Source organism: Garra rufa, chromosome 15, assembly GCF_049309525.1.
Source record: "Garra rufa chromosome 15, GarRuf1.0, whole genome shotgun sequence".
In the NCBI taxonomy this organism is placed as follows: domain Eukaryota; kingdom Metazoa; phylum Chordata; class Actinopteri; order Cypriniformes; family Cyprinidae; genus Garra; species Garra rufa.
In genome coordinates, this window is record NC_133375.1 from 15,907,295 (window position 1) to 15,919,924 (window position 12,630).

At 37.0% G+C, this 12,630-nt stretch overlaps 1 protein-coding gene across 1 annotated transcript in view; it reads right to left on the reverse strand.

The window, feature by feature from the left end:
* LOC141287664 (ELKS/Rab6-interacting/CAST family member 1) overlaps positions 1–12,630 on the reverse strand; it is a 64,117-nt gene that overhangs the window by 43,528 nt on the left and 7,959 nt on the right. Inside the window, exons 2-3 of the mRNA XM_073819812.1 lie at positions 11,678–11,833; positions 448–615 (exon numbers count right to left, since the gene is read on the reverse strand). Of these exons, the coding sequence (XP_073675913.1) occupies positions 448–615; positions 11,678–11,833 (324 nt within the window). The remainder of the gene's footprint in view (positions 1–447; positions 616–11,677; positions 11,834–12,630) is intronic.

Genomic DNA, 12,630 nt, shown 5'->3' on the forward strand with positions numbered 1-12,630 from the left:
AGTTATAAACAGTGTCTACACACAAAGCTGCTACACTGTAATGTGAATAGCAAAACACATAAAAAATCTCATATTTCATATGATGGTACTTTGCCCTCAACCTCATTTTCAGACTCAATGATCTTTCTTTATCTCAACAGTAAATATTGATATTATGATCTTAAGATTGTTTTCTCCTTATTAACAAAAACACTGAGGCAAAGAATATTACCAGGTATCAGTCTTATCAGAATTAAAAAAAAAAAAAAAAAGTCTAATTTATTTGATGTAAAAGCAGAAAATACAAATGTTCCATTTGAGTGGTCCATGTGAGCTGTAGTGTTGATATCCAGCTAAAGGGCAAGCTGAAGATCTTGATATCAAAATAACAAGGACACCACAGTCAAATGCTGTTATTTATGGGTGTGAAACGTGTGACAGATGAGTGTATATTTATGTTTTACTTGCCTCTGTCTGAAGGATGTTAGCTCTGTGTTCTTTGGCTATGAGAGATTCCTTCAGGACGTCTATGTGCTGTTTGCAGTCTGAGTTTTGATTGTTCACTGTGTCAAGCTTAGTTTGCAGTGCCATCGACTCAGACTCTTTCTTTACTACTTCCTGTTTCAGCAGATCAATCTGATACAGAGATAGATAAACACAATTAACAATGCTTGACATGTTAACACAATCAGGTTAAAAATAATATAGAACTCAGAAAACATTTAAAAATGTAGCTGAAAGCAGCAATTAGGGGGCCAAGCACACCAAAGGGAAAATGAGGAACCAAGCATTGCGTAGAGCACCAGACCAACTGCAACAATGATTTCAGTCAAAATGAGAGAAAAATAATGTAATATAATTTATTAACTTATCACTTTTGACCAACAGGTGGCACAGTTATCAAATTGATGTGGTGTGTTTAGTGTGAGGTGACAAAGGCACACACAAAGTTTGGTGTCAATATTTGTAAGTTTTGCACAGATAAAGCCATTATGGCATCAAGCCTCAAATTTGTAGTGGTGCTGTACGAAATCAGTTTCATCTATCAACAAGAAATCCATAAAATTTTCTCAGCATAGTCTGAAGATGACCTGACTCGATTTTGGTAAACATCGAACCAACGGACTAGGACAAGTTAGAAAAAGTAGGTTTTTAAAATAAATCAATATGGTGGACAGGAAGTTCGGCCACCTATGGTATAATTGGTATCTATGTTGTCGATAGGGATATTTTGAGATCACTTTCATTACAATAAGCCATTTTCATCAGAAGTTATTAGCATTTTTAGAAATTTCTTTATAACTTTTGACCAAACGTTTTGAGTACTGTGTCAGGGCATGGTGCCGAAGACACATACCGAGTTGCGATATGGCTATGTGTTCATAAAATATAGCATTTTTTGACAAAATTCAAAATGGCGACACCTAAAATGGCTGACATGGAAAAACTGGGTATGGCTGGACTAGGCATGATGCACCAGTTGTGATTTTTGGCCAAACCATTGAGAGGTTATAACAAAAAAAATTGCCATTTTTCGTATCTCCTGACCACTAGGTGGCACTGCACTGAAACACTGCAGGTAGCCTCAGGTCATGCTTGTTATAACACACACCAAGATTTTTTTCATTTTGAACTTCATTCGGCCCGGCATGAGCCAAGGATTCAGAGAAAAAAATAATTTTGATTCTGTGCCTTATGGTTCAGAAGTTATTAGCATAAAGAAAGTGAAATTTTGGACAAGTGTTGGTGCTAGAGAGTTAAAGACTCCAAACTTGCTATGGTTAATGTTAAGACTGTCCTCTATCAGTGTGCCAAATGTTACAACTTTCCCACAAGCGGTTCTATGGGCTGACATAGGCTCATGAGCAGAAGAAGAAGAAGAAGAAGAAGAAGAAGAAGAACGCTAATGGATACAATAGGTGCCATCGCACCTTCGGTCCTTGGCCCCTAACAAGGGAAAAAAAATATATACTAGATAGATGAAATTGTGAGATATTGCCTTCCTGTCTCATCTTGGCAAATAATATTATTTGGAATTATTTTAGATTTGTTTGTTAATTATCACTTCCGAAAGGCATATAAACAACACATTTTCATGATCAGATTTTTAAGCAATATATTCAACTAGAAGCTAAAGTGCGAAAACAAACTTTAAATGTTGGCTTGGAGAGCCAACCCGGGCAGCCTTCGAGCAAAAGAGCCACAGCACTTGTGTGTCCGGCGTTCTCGAGCTGCCTCGCTGCGTAAATGCGCCCTTGCTATTTTAGATTCTAATAAAAAAGCAGACTACGCTATGACAACAGGTTCAACAGAGTTGGCTAACTGGATGTGAAATAATTATTTGTATTGTTTTCATAGGCTTGTAATTGTTTTCCCTGTTTGCTATTTCAAAGTGCTGTGATCTAAACGAAACAAAATAGTCTTTGAATTGAGATCTTGAAGGATTAGTAATCCTGTGCCCCCTCTTGTGGACAACATTACCATTATTGCCTTCATCTGTGAATCATATTAACATTGCATCGTTTCCATTATATATTGATTCTTGTTAGAGCAATAAATAAATGCATACATAAATATATAACAGAAGCCAAGACAATTAAATGATTTTTTATTATTATTTATTTATGGAGTAACATTGAAGACAGAAAGCAGAATGCAGCCTCTTTAATGTTGAAATCCAATATAATGATCCACATCCGATTTATTTCTCAACAGTTCATGTTCACTTGAGACATAAACGACTGTTTTCGATTATATTCGTTAAGCTATGATGTATTTTGAAATGATCTTGTCTGTGTTTGTCCGAGAGAAGTGTTTCTTATTCGCAGAAGCTAGGATTAATGTAGTGTGTTGGAGCGTGTGCGTCAAAGCCACGACGCGTTGCTGTACAGTTAACCACAAAAGCAGAAATAAGCAAGCATTTTACCTTTTTAATATATTACTCTACTATTATTGTGTTGAATCGCTGGAGTGTTTGTATTTAAATACATTTAAAAGACGTGCAAATGATGTCTTTGTTGACACAGACTGAGCCGTGCAGTGAAACCTATGAAACAGCTAATTTGCACTCAATGTAGCTCTTTAAAATGTTCTTCTATATTTATTGTGTACAATCGCTGGACTGTTTTTATTTAAATGCTTTTAAAAGACGTTCAGTCTTGTATAGTTCGCAGACGGAGATGTCCGAGCTGTGAAACTCATGTCTATAACACACTCGCTGAAGACAGCGCATTAGGTTGGAAATAAAACAGCTCACAAACAGCTGAATTTATCTCTTGATGCGTTCTAATGGGTATTTAGAATTAAATCGCTGGAATATTTTAATTTTAAAGACGGTATTTATTTGCATTTTTCACCGATTTCAAAGTGAAAGTAGGTCACCGCTCTCCTGTTGAGTGGAGTGGAATCGCTCCTTTGGAGGGCGCATTTTTTTCTCAGCCCATGTAAGTCTATGGTAGTGATGGGATTTATGGCTCTTTGAGGGAGAAGGATTGGTTGTGGCTAGAGGGTATACAGCTCAGACCGGAAACTAACAATGAAATTAATTGTTCTACCTATTAGATTGTGTTTTATTAACGTCTACACCTACCCCAACCCTAAACTTAGCCCTTACTATAATACAAAAAAAGTATTATTGTTGTACAGTGTGACAAAAATAACGTTAGACTGATGTGCGCATGCCCAGTAGCCATAGCTGTATCCCTTCTAGACTTTACCAGAAGGATCTGGCTGCAGACCGTGGATGCGAGTGGAGCTCCACTCAAGAGCGGAAATACGTCACCTCCACTTCCGACGCAAATTACGCCATATTGGTCCGGGCAAAATTTTAAGACATTGCATATTTAAAACTTATTGTTTAATCTTTCGTTTTGTATTATTTATAGTTACATATACATGCACGTAATATTTACATTTTCTGTACATTTTATCGTTAAAACGTTTACCGTGGCAAATTATATATGTATATAATTATATATTTTAGAAAGTAAACAGTAGATCTATAATATCACTGGACATTAAATGAGAAGTTAATTTATTAAACATCTTAATCACAATTTGTATTTTAAACAAAATAACAACATGTACATATCACAGTAAAATAATGTTTTCCACAATGTTTAATTTAATTCCTTTATTTCAGACTCTTAGGTCCATATCAACAAAAGTAACAAAATATAGATAATACATAAGATAATACAAACATAAAATACACATACCTCAAAACCTTTGAAAAACACACAAACATTCATGCCAACACTTTTGATACCAGAAGTACTTAGGATCACTTAATTTAAGGGTTACTTAGAAAAAATTTAATTTAATTTCTAGAATTATTAAATAGACACATACAATTGCAAATATTTTATTCCCTAACAAAGCGTGAATATTATTATATACCAAAACATAGGTATATTGCCGACTTACAAGTGGTGTCGAAGCCAAGAAATCCATCTTTAAATCATGCATTATTTCTAATTGGGAAGCAGGAAAAATCCTAATTTCAAGTTGTCTGCAAGGCAGCATTGCGCCTATGTAAACTTTCACAAAACTAACATTGAAATTTCACAAGTAGTTTTGTTATGATATGATAACCTCGTTGTAACTCGCTAATGTAGCGATGCTAAATTATAGTGACTGCTTCGTATTCTGATTCAAAGAAGGCAAACCTCTTGGGCAGGTTTTAAGTGTCATTTACCATAATATGAATAAATAGTAGTTTTGCGCATGGTCATTTTGTAGTTATCCCCGCTTCACAAGCACTTATAATTAATAAAATTATTAGTCAATATTCTTAATTTATTTTGATCATATGCATACATGAACCATGCTTATACTTTTATAAGTTTATTTACAGATTAATTCATTTATACCTTGTGTAAGTAAAATTAAAATTCTATTTGTTTATTTCTTATGGTTTTCGTAGCACAAATTGAATTATTTTATGAAACTGTGTAAAAATCGCTTGGACATCTGGGACGCGAAAGCAACTTTTTCCACCTTTGACCGCAAGATGTCATTAGTGTGCAACGTGTTGAAAAGCTTCGAGTAATGTACCTTTTTACGATACACTTAAGGGGAAAGCCTCAGTGCTTCGAAAAGCTTCATTTTCCCATCACTACTAAATTAATAGGCTACAATAAAAAATAAAATTACCTGAATTAAAGTGCGCGACGCCATTTTGATTTTAGTGGAGATGACGTCTTTCCGGTTTGAGGGTGGAGGTGATGTATTTCCGGTGGAGCTCCACTCGGTGTATGTCTGCAGCCAGGTCCTCTTGCTTTGAGGGGATCCGGATCTTGGCGATCCGTTCCTTTCAAAGAGCCGTTCAAAAGAACGGATCTTTTGGCTCTTTTTAAACATTTAATCAGTTTTAAGAAGCCAGCTTGGGGGCATCTCAGTTTATCCTGGAAATAATCACTAGGAGGAATGATGAGGTGAGATTTGTAGTCAAATAATTAAAACTCAGATATCACACACCAATATCTGAGTTTGAATTATTCTAAAATATTGATTATTACCTCATTTGTCATGTGTGGACTATAATCCATATAGGGCTGAACAACATCCCTCTGCTTAGACAGTGACATCACTATTTGTACAAAGTGTGTTGCTGCGTCCCAATTCGCATACTTATACTTAAAGTATGTACTCTTTTTGTGAAGAAAAAGTACATACTTTTGAGTATGTAGCAGAATAGTAGGCAAGCTTTGGGACACACTACTTCATCTGTTGCTTAGTTACCTAAATCCTGTCACTGTTTAAACTGCCCTGCCATCTACATTTCGTTTAATTTGATTTCCTACCGTATTAGAGAGAAATGAAGAGGCACATTCGTATACGAGTCTTTTATGCCGAGAACTTTGCTCGTGTTTGCATAATGATGCATTTAAAAGTTAATGACCAAACCTATCATTATAAAAGTTCATAATGTTGCTGCACATGAAATATACCATGGATAACATTAAAGAAATATTTTTATTAGGTTACACATTGATTATTTATCACTAAAACCCCTTTCTCTACCTGTCAGTTGGTTGCGCTTATCCGCCATGTTTGTAGTTTTTTAACAATTTTTATGCGTGTTTGTAGTTCTAATCAGATCCTCGTTCATCGCGCAATGTGTCGTGGGCAATATTAGCCGTTAGAGTGTGTGCATTGATCCGCACTTCGAATTCTTAAGTTAAGTAGTAGACTATCCGGGAATAATTTGTGTGCATCTGTGTGAAACACTTTTGGGAAAAATAAAACGAAAGAAAGAACGCCCCCCCCCCCCCCCCCCAGCCGCGACTCGGCTCCCATCGTTCATGTTTATGAGCCGTTCAAAAGAATCGGTTCGTCACAACTCTAGTCTATGGGACATTTTTCCATTCAGTGGAGTGAATTGCTCATTTAGCGGGGGCATTTTTTCTCAGCCCATGTAAGTCTATGGGACATTTTTCCATTCAGTGGAGTGAATTGCTCCTTTAGCGGGGGCATTTTTTCTCAGCCCATGTAAGTCTAGGGGAAATTTTTCATATTCAAAAATTAATAATAAATAAACTGTAAGTCTGATCAGTCCAAATAGATATAGCAACAATCTCGTGGTGAGGGCCCAGGTCTCTGCCAAGTTTGGGGCTTGTGGCATTAAAGGCCTAGAAGGAGTAGCGTATAGAATTTCGGCTCAGAAGATTAATAATAATAAGTTTAAATAGCATAACAGTATGTTGGCTCTCCAAGCCAACATAATTATTGAACACTGAACATATTGTTCAAGGATTACATTTAACGTATTTTCTTATTAACTAGTAAATTTACAGATTCTAAACAGCTTTAAGCAGTGTATTAACATGCTACTTAACTAATCAACAAATATATATGCAAGCTAATAACATGTTATATCATAAATTTCAAATCACTTTATACAATAGAGATTGTTTCAGAGGAACAAGGGGACCTTTTTTTCTGACATAAATGAACAGACATAATGTGATATTGTCCAGATACATCATACCAGCAGTAAGTGGAAAAGAAAAGTTCAGTCCAGAAAGTTGAAACAAGGTAGAACTGCTGTTTAGCCAGCAGTAGGTGACTTGCTGAAATGCTATCTTACTGAAGAATTGTAGGTAGCAACTTAGTATGATGTGCAAGGCAATCCCGCTCAAGCTCTGGTTTCCGCTACACAGTTTTTGTGTTTTTGCCAGTTCCAGACAGTCCACCGCATAAGTATAAGCATAAAGAATCATAGAAATAATCTTAATTTGCACTGTCTAAACAGCATTGTCTGGAACCAGCAAAGGAGGATGGAGTGAACTTAAAGCTATATGATGCTGTAAAGCCAAAATGTTGTAGAAGCAGTTTGTGGTTGGTAGTTTCTGCTGGTAACAGGTATCAGTGGTCAGCTTTATGGAGTATGGAGTTGAGAGTGTGGAATGACATTATATTTCTTTACTGTGATTGTTACCACACCCATTTGCCTGAACAAATGCTCAACCTTCAGGGCACCATTTTTGCCATAGGGTGGACTACTCTGATTCAAAATGATGAGAGGTGTACCAGATTGTCCAAAGTCTTTAGGAGTTTGGTTTCCCTCAAATGACTTTCCCACAAATTGTATGTTAAGTGGATTTCAAGAAATTGAGATTTAGACATACAGGTGCATCTCAATAAATTAGAATGTCCTGGAAAAGTTAATTTATTTCAGTAATTCAACTCAAATTGTGAAACTTGTGTATTAATAAATTCAACGCACACAGACTGAAGTAGTTTAAGTCTTTGGTTCTTTTAATTGTGATGATTTTGGCTCACATTTAACAAAACCCCACCAATTCACTATCTCAACAAATTAGAATATGGTGACATGCCAATCAGCTAATCAACTCAAAACACCTGCAAAGGTTTCCTGAGCCTTCAAAATGGTCTCTCAGTTTGGTTCACTAGGCTACACAATCATGGGGAAGACTGCTGATCTGACAATTGTCCAGAAGACAATCATTGACACCCTTCACAAGGAGGGTAAGCCACAAACATTCATTGCCAAACAAGCTGGCTGTTCACAGAGTGCTGCATCCAAGCATGTTAACAGAAAGTTGAGTGGAAGGAAAATGTGTGGAAGAAAAAAGATCCACAACCAACCGAGAGAACCGCAGCCTTGTGAGGCTTCATTTGGGTGAACTTCACAAGGAATGGACTGAGGCTGGGGTCAAGGCATCAAGAGCCACCGCACACAGACGTGTCAAGGAATTTGGCTACAGTTGTCGTATTACTCTTGTTAAGCCACTCCTGAACCACAGACAACATCAGAGGCATCTTACCTGGGCTAAGGAGAAGAGGAAATGGACTGTTGCCCAGTGGTCCAAAGTCCTCTTTTCAGATGAGAGCAAGTTTTGTCTTTCATTTGGAAACCAAGGTCCTAGAGTCTGGAGGAAGGGTGGAGAAGCTCAAAGCCAAAGTTGCTAGAAGTCCACTGGTAAGTTTCCACAGTCTGTGATGATTTGGGGTGCAATGTCATCTTCTGGTGTTTGTCCACTGTGTTTTTTGAAAACCAAAGTCACTGCACTGGTTACCAAGAAATTTTAGAGCACTTCATGCTTCCTTCTGCTGACCAGCTTTTAAAAGATGCTGAATTCTTTTTCCAGCAGGATTTGGCACCTGCACACACTGCCAAAAGCACCAAAAGTTGGTTAAATGACCGTGGTGTTGGTGTGCTTGACTGGCCAGCAAACTCACCAGACCTGGACCCCATAGAGAATCTATGGGGTATTGTCAAGAGGAAAATGAGAAACAAGAGACCAAAAAATGCAGATGAGCTGAAGGCCACTGTCAAAGAAACCTGGGCTTCCATACCACCTCAGCAGTGCCGCAGACTGATCACCTCCATGCCACGCCGAATTGAGGCAGTAATTAAAGCAAAAGGAGCCCCTACTAAGTATTGCGTACATATACAGTAAATTAACATTCTTTCCAGAAGGCCAACAATTCACTAAAACTGTTTTTTGTATTGGTCTTATGAAGTATTCTAATTTGTTGAGAATTGGTTGGCTTTTGTTAAATGTGAGCCAAATCATCACAATTAAAAGAACCAAAGACTTAAACTACTTCAGTCTGCGTGTATTTAATTTATTTAATACACAAGTTTCACAATTTGAGTTGAATTACTGAAAGAACTTAACTTTTCTAATTTATTGAGATGCACCTATAGTTTAGACAGGTAATTATACATGTCATGGAACACATGTAACCATGCTCACTGGCCTTGGTCAACTCAAAGTGGAGTTGTTCTTCCCACAGGCTCTATCGATAATCAACATCTGACATACACTGAAGTCATATGCAGAGGTTTCTGGCCACAATTAATGGTGGCATACACTGCTTTCTACTACACACTTAGGTCAGATGTTGATGACAAAATTAAAAATGTTCACAGACAACTGTGACGATCTAGTAGATTTATACACATTCAAACTCCAAACTGACTTATAAATAAGGACAATGGAAGCAATCACAAATATAGCTGCAAGCAGCAATTACGGGGCCAAGCATTCAAAGGGGAAAATGAGGAGCTAAGGATGGCAGGAACAGCAGACCAACTGCAACAATAAGTAAAAAGAAGCCATTTTAGGATGATTTTAGTCAAAACGACAGAAAAATGATGTAGAACGCCTACTGATACGATTTAATGGCTTATTAGGTTTGACCAACAGGTGGCGCTGTTATCAAATCGATGTGGTGTGTTTAGTGTGAGATGACAAAGGCACACTCAAAGTTTGGCGTCTTTATGTCAAAGCTTTGCAGAGATAAAGCCTCTTAATCATTTTGGCATCAAGCCTAAAATTTGTAGAGGCGCTGTACGAAAACGGTTTCATCTATCAACATGAAATCCAAAACTTTTTGTCAGCACAGTCTGAAGATGATCTGACCTCGATTTTGGTGAAAATCGGACTAACGGTCTAGGACTAGTTCGAAAAAGTAGGTTTTCAACATAAATCAAAATGGCGGACAGGAAGTTTGACCAACTGTGGCATATTTGATATCTATGTTGTCGGCATGACCCAAGGAATATTTTGAGACTAATTTCATTACACTAGGCTAATGCTGTCTACAGTTATTAGCATTTTTGGACAATTTATAATTGATAGTTAATGAATGGTTTATTACTCTTGACCAATAGGTGGCGCTGTTACCAAATTGATGTGGTGTAATCAGTGTGAGGTGATAATGCCACATACAAAATTTGGTGCAAATATCTCAAAGCTTTGCAGAGATACAGCTTCAGATGCGCTTTGGCATCTTTTCAGCAAATTCGTTGATGTGTTAAATGAAAACGGTTTTGAATATCGACACGAAATCCATAACTTTTTGTCAGCATGGTCTGAAGATGATCCGAGTCAAATTTGGTGAAAATCCGACAAACGGTCTAGGAGGAGTTCGAAAAAGTAGGTTTTCTACATTCATCAAAATGGCAGACAGGAAGTTCGGCCAAAACTGGCAAAATTGGTATCAATGTTCTCAACCTGACCCAAGGAATATTTTGAGATCAATTTCATTACAATAAGCCATTTTTCACATAAGTTATTAGCATTTTTCGAAATTTCGTTATAACTTTTGACCTCAAGGTGGCGCTGGCCCCAAAATATTTATGTACATTCAGGGCATAGTGCCGAACATTTTTGTAATTAATGTCGAAATGATACGCTAATCCGATTCCAAGATACAGCATTTTAAAGCTAAATTCAAAATGGCCGACACCCAAAATGGCTGACATGGAAAAATTGGATATGGTCCGACTCGGCATGCTCCTCCGAATCTATTGGGATGAGCTTTGAAATTTTTTGCAAAGCACTGAGAAGTTATAAGCAAAAATAGCCAATTTTCATATCTCCTGACCACTAGGTGGCACTGTGACGAAACACTGCAGGTAGCCTCAGGTCATGCATATTATGACACACACCAAGTTTGGTCTCAATACGACAGCGTTGCGGAGATATGGCCTCACATCCATTTTTGCACGCTTTTCGTAGAATTAATTAGTGCATTATTTGAGAACGGTTTGTCCAATCAACTTGAATTCCATAACTTTTTGCCAGCATGGTCTGAAGATGATCTGAGCCAATTTTGGTGACAATCAGACAAACCGTCTAGGACAAGTTCGAAAAAGTAGGTTTTACAAACAATAAATTATAGAAAAAAAAACTAAACCTTACGATTTTTTTAATTTTGGTGTTCATTCGACTCAGCATGACCCAAGGATTCAGAGAAAAAAAGAATTTTGATTTTGTGGTTTACGGTTCAAAAGTTATTAGCAAAAAGAAAGTGAAATTTCGGACAAGTGGTGGCGCTAGAGAGTTTGAGTTAGAGACATCAAACTTGGCCCCTAATTAACAAAAGAGCAATAACATGCAATTGCTATGACAAGTGTCCTCTTGTCAGAGGACAAATTCCAAGTATGGGTTGCCATACTTGGCCTACACATCATGCCATGCATGTCAGTGAATAAGTGCACTTGATGATGACTTGTGTGATTTCAAACACCACCACTTTTTCAGACATAGCCCCTCTTTGTACTACCAATGAGAAAGGACAGGTTGACAAAACTTGTCAAGCTACAAAAAGATGAGCTACTGAAAAATGTGGGTAAGTTATTCATTTCACTACTAGTTAAAGTACTAATCAATCCACCCATTCCTCTATCAGTCTTTCTGGTCAAAGAGTCCATTCTTACCTTGTTCTTCATGAACTTTGAGTGGTTCTTATAGACTTCCATCTGTTTGAAGTCTTCGCCCCGGCCATCTGTGTGCGAAAGGCCATTTGTCTTCATCGTTTGGATCTCGTCCTCCAGGTCTCGAATGTTCCGTTCCAGTGATGCAATTGTGGTTCCCTGTGTGGGATATGGGAAGTGTGTGATGTTATGGAGAAGGAAGGTAAAAAAAAAAGATATTTTAAACAAACATCTTTATTTATCTGGGTCTGTAAGGCCTTTTTCTTTCAGTTTTGTCTATTATCATCATCACCCACAAAGCCAATACTGAAAGCTTGCCTTGACAAACTTTGTAGCTCATACTACTGCAAATACAATGTGTGTACACGTTTACAGATAAAAAAGAAACTGAACTTCAAACGTAAAATTCTAAAACTGGAAACTTAGATTTTCAGATGTACAAAAACTAGGACAAATGTCAAGCTTACAGACTCCACAGGAAGTAGTAGATGTTATCTGTAAATATGATGATTTTAACCAATCACAAAGCTACTACAATCACACTTGCACAGCGCAGAACTGTGAATTGAACTGCGACAAGCACATTACACACATTACACACATTCACACATATATGGCACTTTTGCACATTCTGCACACCACAGAACTGTGAACTTCAAACTGTGATCTTGCACATTATTTATATATTCTGCACATTGTCTTGCCCATAACTGGACATGGTTCTACATTCCACCTCAATTCTTCCATATTTTATATATTTATTATATTGCTATTCCTATTTTTATTCTTTTTTTTTTTTTAATTATTTGTACATAATGTAAATTTAAAAGTCTTTTTACAGCTAAAGTTTATTTCCTTATTTCTCTATTTTATACTGGAACTTTTCTTGTAAATTTTTAGGTCATCAGCAGTCGTATAAGCATTTCACTTCATATCATACTGTGTATGTAAAAAAT